The 13,146-nt window shown below is 41.6% G+C and overlaps 1 protein-coding gene across 1 annotated transcript in view; it reads left to right on the top strand.

The window, feature by feature from the left end:
• GRK7 (G protein-coupled receptor kinase 7) overlaps positions 1-13,146 on the top strand; it is a 28,207-nt gene continuing 15,061 nt past the window's right edge. Inside the window, exons 1-2 of the mRNA XM_067541451.1 lie at positions 1-603; positions 1,044-1,481. Coding sequence (XP_067397552.1) covers positions 1-603; positions 1,044-1,481 — 1,041 coding nt within the window. The remainder of the gene's footprint in view (positions 604-1,043; positions 1,482-13,146) is intronic.

Genomic DNA, 13,146 nt, shown 5'->3' with positions numbered 1-13,146 from the left:
ATGTGTGACATGGGTGGGCTGGATAACCTGATTGCCAACACAGCTTACCTACAGGCCAGGAAGAGCACAGAGGGGGACACCAAGGAGATGCAGAGGAGGCGCAAGAGCCTTTCACTGCCCAAGCCTGAGCAGTGCACGGAGGTCAGGCAAGCCCTCCCAGCTGAGTATGAGAGCATCTGTGAACAGCAGCCCATTGGAAAAAGGTTCTTCAGAGATTTTTTAGAGACTATGCCTGAGTACCTGGTGGCCAAGGACTTCCTGGATGAGGTGTCCAACTGGGAGCTGGCGGAGGACAATGCCAAGAGCAGCATCATGCAGAGCTTGGTCATCACCTCCCTCAAGGCCGGCTCCAAAGGCTACCTGGCCTTCATGAGCTCAGACCTGGCCAGCAAGTGCCAGGCAGCCACTGAGAAGGACTATGAGAGCATCATGCAGCTGGCCAAGGAGGAGACTAAGGCCTTCCTCCGGGAGAAGCCCTTCCAGGACTTCCAGAGAACCCTCTTTTATGACAAGTTCCTGCAATGGAAAGTCTTTGAGAGGCAGCCAGTGAACGAGAAGTACTTCTATGAGTTTCGGGTGCTGGGCAAAGGTGGCTTTGGAGAGGTAGGGCAGCTGCCTTCCTTCTCCTCCCTGGTCTAATGGGTGGGTTTGGGCAACACGAGGAGCCTGCAATAGACTAGGCAGTTTTTCAGGATCTTTGACATCTAACTTCCTTCTTGGGCAAACCAGTGTGATGTCCTTCTCCACTTTATTGCCCCAAAGCATCCACATGCTGGTCAATAAAGGGAACTTCTGAAAACTCCATAGGGTCCACAAGAGCTTTGGACTAGGATAAGACAGGGTCCCCTAAGCAGAATGGACAAACTCCCTACTCCCATTATATCCCTATCCAGTACCCTGTCAGGCTGATCACTAGTGGTGCCCTCTGAAAGGATGACAAGGTATATCTTGCTTCCTTAGTCCCCATCCACCACTGCTCTTAATTCATCTCCAGTCTGCATTTGTAAAGCCCTTTTCTTTCTCTTTCCATCTTGGTCCTCTAGGTTTGTGCCATCCAGGTGAAAAACACCGGCAAAATGTATGCCTGCAAGAAACTGGATAAGAAGAGGCTGAAGAAGAAAGGTGGGGAGAAGATGGCTCTGCTGGAGAAGGAGATCCTGGAAAAGGTTAACAGCCCTTTCATAGTTACCCTGGCCTATGCCTATGAGAGCAAAAGCCACCTGTGTCTTGTTATGAGCCTCATGAATGGAGGAGATCTTAAATATCACATCTACAACGTGGGAGAGAGGGGCTTGGAAATGAACAGGATCATCTTTTATTCAGCTCAGATCACCTGCGGAATTCTGCACCTTCACTCCATCAAGATTCTGTATAGAGACATGAAGCCAGAAAACGTCCTCCTGGATGATAATGGCAATTGCAGATTGTCCGATCTGGGCTTGGCAGTGGCAGTCAAAGAGGGAAAAACCATCACCCAAAGGGTGAGTGTGTGTTCATGGTGCAGGGAAGGGAGGAAGGGAAACCATTCTATTTCTAATGCATTATGAGAACAAGCCTTAATTCCTCAGGATTTGTTCTTCACTAAAGACCTTATGTGGTCATTTCATTCTAAGTGACAGGTGGTAAGAGGATTTGGTTAATTAACTCTTTGGTGCTATGAGCAGTTAACACAACTTGTCTCCTAGCAGAAATAAAAGAACCAAACTGATCTGTTGTTTATTGGGATATGCTCTTAACTCAAACTAGGCATTTTAGAAGCACTACAGTTTTCCTGAGCTACAATACCTCATTAAGCGTCTAACTAGGAGTGAATCATAAATATAATCAGAGAAAATCTCAGGTGTGATTCCTCGCACAGTCAGCAACCTTTATTTCAGAGGAATGGCATTTTTCCTTTTTCTTGTAGATTTGTTTGGGGATTTTTTTTTTTGTTTTGTTTTTTAATAGTATTATTGATGGTTCATTGTGCTAAGTATGCATGGTGTTGCACAGTAAATGAACTGTATCAAACACACAACTAGCAACAAATTCCTGCTCCATAGAGTTTGCAGTCTAAAGATCTGTGAAAGCTAGGTGAATGTTTAAATAGAAGTGTGTGTCTCTGTAAAAGAAGGATGATGGTTGGCTATTTTTTGTTGCTTCAATTAGAATGTACAGCACATTAAGCATTAAGCACTACCTGTGGTGATTACAAATTGATCCAGATTTAAAGTGATGATGTCATGATGATTACACAAGAAAGGTGTACTGTATAATGTAGCACATTTGTCTCCTGCTGGTCAGAACACAGACATATCTGAGTGAATGAAGGGTGCTAAGATATATATTTGACAAAAGAGCAGTTATAACGTTACTTCTAGAGATGCTACATTTGGATCATCTAAGTTTTTGCATTGTACTCACACAGTATTTTGGGGATTTAAAATTTCCACATCAAATACCCAGTGGGTTGAAAGTTGGTATGCATAGTCTCAGTCAAGGAAAAAAAAGGCCATTTATCATTCTTCCTTTCCAAAGCTTTGAAATAAACATTTTTTAATGTTTTGCTGTATACAGATAGGATGGACATTTTAATTTTGAAGACAATCTTTTTCCTGTAATTAGTATTTTTAATTGTCCATTGTTGAGTTTTCAGCCCAATAAAAAAATATAAACCTGTTTTATAGATATAGTAAATCAAACATAATTAGTTTGTGTTAGAATGTTAAATATTATTTTGGTATTATTTTGGTGATGATTAAGACAGATGTGATTTTTAAATGGCTGAAGACTAGTCACTTTCAGGTAACATTAGTTTTTCTTGTTAGCATTCTTTTTCTGACCAGTATGGATATGTTTTTGTTTTATTTTGTTTTTTGTCTAAGGTAATATTATTAAATTGTGTTATAGTACAGTAATGGGTTTAGTCATGTTTTGGCTATCACGGTAGCAAAACCATGCAAAACCCTGGTCCCCAATGGTCAGAAGTTCTTGTTACAGCAACTGCAATGTAGAGAGGGACTATTTATATAATATATACTTGTTTTGCTTTCAGTCTCTCTAAAATTTATGTTTAAATAGATTGTTGTGTGGAAAAGTTGATTATATTTATCTATATAGTTTTTATTATAGGTGACTGGCAGCAACTCCATTAGTTAAGGTTGTCTAAAACTTTCCATTTTTTCATGTTATATGTGAGTGCCCATTTGTGATGGTCTAATTAGATCCATAAATTATATTTTACTATGGAAACAAAACATGCACATGAGCTTTATTTTAGTCTTCAAATTGCATTTGACAGTAGCTAGAAAAATCTGTGTTCCTGAATCAAAACATACTGGTTTATTTAAGAAAAAATTGAAGAAAGTCGTGATCAACGTTAGGTTAAAATATTAAGAATTTGGTATTAAACCAGGCAAGGAGACACTCCACCACTTGCAGGCACATTTAGCTATCCTCTAAACTACTTTTTGAATGAATCCAAGTGTGCCTAAGTTTTGGAAGAGTCCTAACTTTGAATTTCTTTTCATTGTGGTTTTATATCAGGCATTTAATGTTCTTTTTATTTTAAACTTGTTATTGTTGGTGGGCAGGAAGAGAGAGAGAATTTAGATGTATCTAACCAATTATTATTATGTAATAGTTGTATTGTGATACCATCTAGAGGCCAGGGTTCCATTGAGCTAGGCACTCTGGTCATTAATAATGTGGGATCTCTTTCTATAAGTGAAATTACCAGTTTATTAAAATTGTTTTTTTACAAAAAGGATTTCACCAGTAGGATATTGACCATTGCGCAAGTATTTTCCTTTGAGCATAAACCACAGTGGGATGGAATTCCTGGAGTGCTGGTGCATAATTGGTTTGTTGTGAGGAGTGAAACCAATGGCTGAGTGCTTATAACCCTCAGTTCCATCACAGAAACTACTAGGTTTGTCATGCAGGCAGATAAAGGAGTTGTTGTCCACATCCAAGATCAAGATTTAGATGAGGTTAGTCCTGCTTTGAGCAGGGGGTTGGACTAGATGACTTCCTGAGGTCCCTTCCAACTCTAATCTTCTATGATTATAACTCTTGAGGTGATGAAAGTCTCTTTCTTTTGGAAAAAACTAAAGTGACATCCATGAGTAAAATAGGATTGGATTTTTTTAAACAATTACCCATTATGATGTTAAAATCATTTCTATAGAGCTTTGAGATCTGCTGATGAAAAGTGCTACATAAAAACTGCGGATTTGATTCTTACCACAGGCAGCTCAAATCTTTTCTTTTCCTTAATTGGTATGATATAACATAACTAAATCACTTTTAATTTAAATTTTAAAATTATTTATATTATGATTGCAGTAAAACACTGTATTTATGTGAACTTTTCATCATGGCCCAAGTCTTACTTATAACACCGCCTCCTGAAAGTAGCACTGCCCTTTAGGCCCCAGATTTCATTACGATAACAACTACGTTGTAGGTATGTAAAATACAGTTCTATTTTGTGATGTAACAGAGTCTAACCATGTTTTAATCACATTCACAAACCATACTACAGCCTTAGACAGAGGCTAGGTAACACTGACACCATAAAGTGGAACTATGCTTTAACTAGATTGTGTGACATCTCTGTTATAAACTTTCCCTCATGCAGTTGTTGTCTTTATCTGTTCAGATAAATCTGTTATTTAGCTGTAGTCTAACATTGCCTGTACGGAAAAATGAGATCATATTTGTCATGCATGGGGTGAAAATATAATAACTATCTTATTGCATCCATTGTTGCCACCCTTACAGATGACATTAAAGAAAAAATCTTGAATAGAGAAAGCAGAAAGATTTTTTTTGTTTGTTCAGTTTTTTCCTCTGTGTTTCATCTTAAAAATATCAGTAATATCAAGTGTTGCTTTTCTTTGTTTTTGTTGGAACAGTCCTCGGAGAATTAGAGTGGCAGCCTTCTAAGGGCCTGTAACGGGGTCTGCTGTCACCCGAGCACTCCCTCATGGCCAGGTGTGCCTCAGCTGTACCCCCGCCCCGCCCCGCCCCTGTTTTCAACAAACTCCACAGTCTCTCTTTCAGTCATAGCCCTTTGTAGAATCTGGGGTTTTCTTTAATAAACTTAATAAAGTTCTCAAACAAATACAAAAACAGTCTTCCACCCAGGCTTAAGCTGGGCACAGCCCCTCCTTTCATCTGAGGAACTGTCCTGTCCTCAGGATCCACTGCAGGTGGCACTCTCTCCCTGCAGCTTCCTGCAACTTTTACCTCAGGATCACCTAATTAAACTCGGGTGTGGCTCATCCTGTAATCAAGGCTGGCTTAGCCCCAGGCTCTCCAGCCCACAGGCAAACCACCCTGTTACAGGGCCATATTGTTTGTGATAATTTTACTCATACTGAATAGCACTTCATACCACAAGCTCCCACTGAAGTCAGGGGGTTACTTAATAAGTATAAGAAATGCTAATATATCTAAGGCAAAAATTCTTAGGTTTTATTTGAAATCCATTTCAAGATTTTAACAAGGACCCTATTATTAATTATTATTAATAATAATATATAGTCAGCAGTCCATCTTCATTCCTGCATATTTATCTTCTATAAAATGATCCTTGAGAAACACAGAAGAAAAACTTCATAGCTATTTTCTAAACTTAGACTTGAATCCTGAGGTCAAAAGTGAGGCCATGTCTACACTGAAACCTTTGGTCAATACTCGTTACACCAGCGTACAGCCACCAAAGTTTGTGCACATGCTTGCACACATGCATACTTGACTGCTTGTATCAGCGCTAGCCATACTAACCAGGTGTGCTTGTGTCACTGCAAAGTGCGGTGCACTACATGTGGTCGGGCACAATGTATTTTGGGAAATTTTCACAATGTGTTCTGGGATAGAAACAACTCGCCCAGGGATCTCTGGGAATGGGGTGAAATTCCCAGCATGCAATTTTCTCCATCCCATAATGTCATCCATAATTTTTTCTCTTTTTTTTTTCCTTTTTTTTTAATTCCACAAACCTGCATGGCACTTTTTGGTGTCTGCCATCTCTGACAGAAGCATGGAGCCTGCAGAGCTCTGCACTATTCTCATGAATGTTATAAATACAGGATGCATGATCCTCCTGTATTTGCAAACCCATAGGAAGTACTGCAACAACAGATGACATGATGATTTCTTTGACGACAGTTTGCTGAGGGGCATAGTGAAAAACAATTCAGGGTTGTTGGTAGCATTCATGGAGTAGCTGCAGATGGTGGAGCCCCACTTCTGGGCCTGAAAAACAAGCTCTGACTGGTGGGACCACATTGTAATGCAGGTTTGGAATGATAAGCGGTGGCTGCAGAATTTTCAGATGCAAAAAGCAACATTGTTGGATCAGCGTGCTGAGTTCGCTCTAGCCCTCCACTGAAGGGACACAAAATGAGAGCTGCATTGACAGTGGACAAGCGATTGGCAGTCACACTCTGGAAGTTAACAATGTTGGATTGCTACTGATCAGTGGGAAATCAATTTTGAGTTGGAAAATCCAAAGTGTATCGTGCCATTAATCATCTCCTGTGAATCTTGGAAATGTGCAGGACATATTGGATGGGTTTGTAGCAACAGGGTTCCTGAAGTGTGGCAGAGCAATAGATGGTACATTTATCCCTATTTTGGCTCCAGCCCACTTTGTCACAGAGTACATAAACAGAAAGGGTTATTTTTCTATAGTTATACAAGTGTTGGTGGATCACCAGAGATCACTGATATCAGTGTGGGTTGGTCAGAGAAGGTGCATGATGCTCACATCTTTAATAACACAAGACTGTTCATAAAGCTGCAACCATGGATTTTTCCCTGAACAGTTGATTACCATTGGCAATATGGAATTGCCAGTAGTGATTCTGGGGGACCCAGCCTACCTCTTGTCCCCCTGGCTCATGAAGCCATACACTGGCCATCATGACAGCACCAAGGAAAAGTTCAAATATCATCTGAGAAAGTGCAGAATGACAGTTGAATGTGCTTTTGGTAGGTTGAGGCTGGTGGTGTTTACTCACTATATTGGATCTTAGTGAGAAAAATATTCCAATGGTTACAGCTGTCTGTTTTGTCCTGCATAATACATGTGAGGCAAAGGGGGAAAAGCTGCGTCCAGGTTGAATGGCAGAGGTAGAGTGGCTGTCTGCTGACTTTGAACAGCCAGACACAAGGGCCATTACCAGAAGTAAATGTGAAGCTGTGTAGTTGAGGGAGGCTTTGAAAGAACAGTTTAACAGTCTGCCACAGTAGTGTTCTCTGCTGCAGTATTCTTTGGACTAAGGGCTTTGGGTAATGCTAGGAATTGTGTAGTGCTTGCTATACATTTATGACTGTTTGTTTTCCTGATCCAATGAGTTATGTGGTGCTTGCTTTACATTTACAAGTACCGTGTGCTTTGAGTACTACTATCCATTCTGCAGTATGTGTTGTGAACTAATAAATATCATTTCAAAAACTAGAAATTTGAGTGGCAAAAACAGTGCAGAAAACCAATGTGCCAAAAACAACAGGCAATGTAATATAAACTTTAAGCATAAATTAAAGGCTTGGGTCTTTGTGATTGGAAAGGCAGCAAACTTTTCTGTCCATTTCAGGCACAAACATAGTCAGTTGTGGCTACACGTACACCAGCTGTAGTTCTCACAGGTGAGCGTATGTGAAGCTGTGATTTTTCTTGCTGTCTTCTGTAATGGAGTGATAGGGATAAGAATGCAGCCTGGGATGCCACATGAAATGTTGGAGGCTATAGGGAACTGCTGGCATGGAATTCTCCAAGGACTGCAAAGAGTGGGGAAACCAGGATTTTAGGACTTGTAGGTCAACCAGCATTTGCAGCATTTGTATTTGCTGCCTAAGAAGACCCATTATGTTCTGGTGCATCTCTTTCTGCTTTTCCTGCAGGGATTACTAGGCCTTTTTCCTGTCCGCTCTTTCCTTCTCTATGCCATCTGCCATGCTGGCCATCCAGACCTATTCTTCGCAGTCCAGTGCAGCACTGGCTTGCAGGGTCTTGCTGAACATGTCCTCCTTAGTTCTCATCTTTCTCTTCTTCATCAGGGTCAAGCATTCTGCTAGTGTGGAAGGAACACCAGAAGTAGCTGCTTATAAAAACAGACAGATATATCATTGGATTTACAATCACAATGGAAAGGGAAAGATAAATTTCAAAATTCCTTGCCTTATTTTTAATAAGATGTGCTTATTGACACTTCAGCTTTGGAACACCTCCACATAGCATTGCTCTCCACCCACATCCATGATGAGTATGGCCCACCAGGAGCATGGGGAGTAGGGAATTTCAGTTGCCTGAAACAATAAAATTTAGGTCCATATTCCATGGGTACAAGTGTTTTATGCTTTGTTATGTCTGGATCATCTGCCATATAAAATCTCACTCTGACACAGGGTTAGTGAACAAACAGCTTTCTTGTGATTGATTGCTTACAATATGGCTTCTTCAGTCTCATGGCTTCTCACATAGTTCCCCAGGAAGTGTCTCCTTCAGTTTCCCCCAGGAAACAATATGCTGCCTGAAAGTGTCTGCTAGCACTTTAATACCGTTACATCCCTTCTCTTTTAAGAAATAAATCAAACACTCTGGCAATAACTAATAATAATAATAACATAATGTAACATGTTCTTCTCATATGCTGATTGTTCTTGCAGTTACTGCTTTCATCACCTTATCAGCTTGTCTAGCTGTATACCTGTACAGCTTGGAAATCCATCACACAAAATCCCTCAAATGACCAGGTATTTTAACAATCCACCCTTCTCTAGTACAGTGCCTCCCTGGTGCTGTCTTCCTCCCGTCTGGTCAACCACAGTCTGTACACTTGGTGTTCCTGGAGTCTCCGTTGAAACACGCTCTTCCTCCTGTCTTTCCTCTGGTATGTTCCTGACATTGTCTGCTTCTAACAACTGTGACTTGGGATTCTCTTGCTGAAGAACCCTGAGACCTGTGATGTCAGTACTGTCCAAAATTGAAACTGGCTGCTAGCACTTTTAAATTGGTGCTGTATTCATCTGTACCCTGCCCAGCTACATGATCCCAAGTAAAGAAATTCTTCAAGTGCTTGCTCATGTCAATTCCAAGTAAGCGTGCGCGCGCAGTGTGCACAGTCACTGGAAGGTTTTTTCCCTAGTGGTACCCGTCGGTCGGTGCAGGCACGCCTTGGAGTCACACCTCTATGGTGCCATATATAGGGCCCTGCTGAGCTGCCTGTTCAGTTCCTTCTTACCGCCCATAATGGTCATTGGAGCTTCTATCTTCTCTTGCTTCGGCAATTGTTTCCCTAGGGGTCTTCTGCTGTGGTTCCTGTAAATAGTTAGATTAGAATTAGTTATTTGTAGTTAGCTAATTAGCTAAAGTTTTCTTTGGGGGGTTCCCCCCCCCAACTTTTCCTCCCAACCAGGAACTGGGGCATGCCTCAGTCCCAAGAATTCAAACTGTGGGGGAACTGCCAGAAACCTATGCCAAAGGATGATCCCCACTAATCCTGCCTGAAGTGCTTGGGTGAATCCCACCTGACTGATCACAGTAGGATTTGCAGGGGATTTTGTCCTAGGACCAAGAAGGAAAGGAACATTAGACAAACACTTTCTCATGGAGGCAGCTCTCTGTCCCCGACTTGCCATTCGAAGGTTTGGGGTTGTTTTTGGAGCAGATGGACTCCAAATTCCACAGCCTGAAGAATTCAAGGGCAACACTGAAATCCTTAGGGCTTCATACACCATCCACCCAAAGGAAGTATTTTAAGCCACAGCCTCCTACTCAGCAGTTTTATCCTATGCAGCCTAGGCAGGACTATTCTAGGAAGCAGGGCAGAAATAACAGATGTAGGATGCCTCAACCTCCGCCCAGACAAGTCCAGGGCTCGGTGAGGCAGTTCTCCATCTCCAGTCAAGCATTTTGAAGATGTGTCTGAGGCTGGCACACCAGACCAGATCCTGGATCCTTCTCCCTGCTTCCTGAACCATCTATCCCATTTCTATCATGCATAGGCTCAGATAACCTTAGGCTTAGGTGCTGTGCACAGTAGAATTGGGGTATTCTTTCAAATTCAGTACCTCCCTTCCCATCCCCCTTCCCCATCCCTCTTCAGGGACCCCTCTCACGAGCAACTTAGGAGGTGCAAAGGCTCCTATGAGTAGGAGCAGTAGAGGGAGGTTCCTCAGGAACTTAGGGAAAAGGGGTTTCACTCTTGATATTTCCTAAGACCAAAGGGGGTCTCAGACCTATTCTCAGTCTGTGAAACTTCAACAGATTCACGGAGAAACTGAAGTTCCACATGGTATCCTTGGCCACTATCATCCCCTCTTTGGATCCGGGGGACTAGTATGCCACCGTCAACTTGAAGGACGCTTATTTTCATATATCAGTAATCTCGCCCCACAGAAAGTGTCTCAGGTTTGTAGTAAACCACTATCATTAACAGTTTACCGTCTTCCCCTTCGGCCTGTCAGCAGCCCCTCGAGTGTTCATCGAATGTATGGCAGTTGTCGCTGTATTCCTAAGGAAATGACAGGTACAAGTGTTCCTGTATCTAAATGACTGGCTTGTCAAGAGCCACTTCAGGGAGCAGGTAGAGGCACATGTCAACCTGATACAGTCAGCCTTCAACAGACTACATTTACAGCTAATCGTACCCAAGTCGACCTTGTCCCCTACCCAAAGAATAGAATTTATAGGAGCAGTCCTAAACTCGGTTCAGGTCAGGGCACTTCTGCCAGTCTCGCTTCCAGAACATTTGTTCCATCATAGAGGACTTCAAATGTTTTCCTACCACGACAGCACGGAGCTGCTTGAAGGTCCTAGGTCACATGGCTTCCTGTATGTGTGGTCCAGCTGTGGCTGAGGCTGTGGCTCAGGCCTCTCCAGGCTTGGCTGGCATCAGTATACCAGCCAAACAGAGACAAACTAGACAAGGTAGTTTCACTTCCCCCTCGGGTCATCGAATCCCTTCTGTGGTGGCTTCTCCTTCAATCAATATGCGCGGGAGTGCCCTTCTCCAGACCCCAGCCATCATGTCTAGTCACGGACGCATCAGCATTGAGGTGGGGAGTGCATCTAGGAACCCTCAGGATTCAAGGACTCTGGTCTTGAGCAGGGCTATCACTCCATATCAACATCAGGGAGTTGAAAGTGGTCCTGCTCAAGATCAGGAGGGACAAAAGCAACCTTCATACTGATAGCCCCAGCCTAGTCCCAGCAGCACTGGTATACAATACTACTGGAACTGTTGGAAGTCACTCCAATCATGCTGCCTTTGATACTGGACCTAATCACAGAGGACTGTGGACACCTCCAACATCCCAACCTTGAGTCTCCCAACCAGAATAAGAGTCATCCTCTCTCACCATCTAATCAGGGAATGAGTTCTTGCAACTGAGACTGGAATTTTCCAGTCTCTTTGTAAAACACATTTTGTCACGCCAGCTTGTGTAAGACAAATTAGGCCATAGCTGTTGGTACATGATCTGGGGACATACCTTGAACACCATCTGGTTTGCTCCATTCAGCAGCTTATCTCTGCAAGTCACTTTCCATGGGCCCCTTTGCAGTGCAGTCCTTGGTCAACTTTGCAGTTGTGGTTTCTCCATCAACACTTTGCTAACTGCTGAAATGTCCTGTTAAAAGTTCACACTGTTTATACAAAGTCCCTCCCTATTCTTTTATACTCTTTAAACTTGTGTTAGAAGTCTGTTATACAATGCATAGTCACTTAAAAAACTGTTATTCTCCAGCAGGCCAGAACAGCTGTGTAAATTTTCCATTTTTGTTCTTGTTTTAACAACAATGGTGGAACCTTGGTGTGTGTGGCTGAGCTGACTGCATTATTAATCAAACAGTTACTTTTCTGATTATTCTATTTTGTAATCAAGTGTCCTTATAAATACACTATTTGGTTTCAGTTCCTTTTATTTACTGCCTCTTTCAGCCCAGGTGTATTTCACTAACTTTGTAGCATAAGCAGATTTGATTGCAAATATTAGCCTTACTTCTTCATTTTGTCACTAAACTAAAAGAAATCAATATGAATACAACCCCTTTCTTTCCCTGACAGGATTGTCCACAAGGTAAGCCTTGTCATTAAAGTCTGCAATATTTTGTCCAAGACTGTATGATTAGCCACCAGTGTAGCTGAACTGCTGCAAATCATTAAGCTTTGTCTGTATGAGAAAATGCATTGTGTTAAACAATGTTAGTCTTTTAATAAAGATAGTGTTAAACACAATTTTGTTCTACATGTGGACAAGAATAGTCATGATTAGAAACATGCTTCATTAGAAACGACATAGTTTTATAATGATTCTCAATCTATAATATGGTAACACCTTGTTAAACGGAAAGATCTGATGACTATATTCCTGTATAATGTCTCTTTAAACAAAACGTAACTGTTGTAATGATTGTTTTGTTTCTGATATTTACATGGGAAGGATTTATAAGCTTGTTAAAACTTATTAAATAGATAGTTTTAAAAAAACATAACTGGTCATAATTACCTCTAACATAGACTTTTGCATTTGGGCCAAACTCCACTTTCTTGACAATACAGTAAGGAGGCATCTTCACAAAGCAATCTTCACATAACTTTCCTTGCCTCATCTTCCTCTTGTGGATTTTACTACTGGAGTGGAAGAGCTGGGCTGTGGTTTCCACAGCAGTTGTAACTCTACCATGTTGCATGTATGTGCGTCTTATATTGTTGCATATGGAGCCTAGTCCTGCTGGTCTTATTTACATTGGTAGCAATGCTGAATTCACTGGTGTAAGAAAGGTGCGTAGAGTTTGCTTGTGGGGTTAACTTCAATGCCTTATGATATACAGTATGTCCAAAATTAGGGTGCCAAATCATGTCCCATTGAAGTCAGTGGCATTTTGCCATTGATTTCAGTGGGAGCAGGCTTGGGACATACCGAGTGTTCTTGTTGTGGTAAAATCTAGTATGTTACAAGTAAATTGTTACATTAATGTAACATTTGGGGCACATATATGCAAGCCAGAGAGAGAGGGGTTAAATGCTACGCTGATAACTGTGAGCAATAAAGTTATGCAAACACTTCAAGGGGTTCTGTTGACATTATAGTAATCATAAAAGTAAAGCCCCTTAAGATGTGTATGTAGACTTCTTAACAGTTTTCCTGTGC

Source organism: Emydura macquarii, unplaced genomic scaffold (assembly GCF_026122565.2).
Source record: "Emydura macquarii macquarii isolate MOO-44397 ecotype Brisbane River unplaced genomic scaffold, CSIRO-AGI_Emac_v2 contig_18, whole genome shotgun sequence".
NCBI lineage: Eukaryota > Metazoa > Chordata > Testudines > Chelidae > Emydura > Emydura macquarii.
The sequence above is the reverse complement of the archived record's forward strand: the minus strand, read 5'-3'. Positions and strand labels throughout refer to the sequence as shown.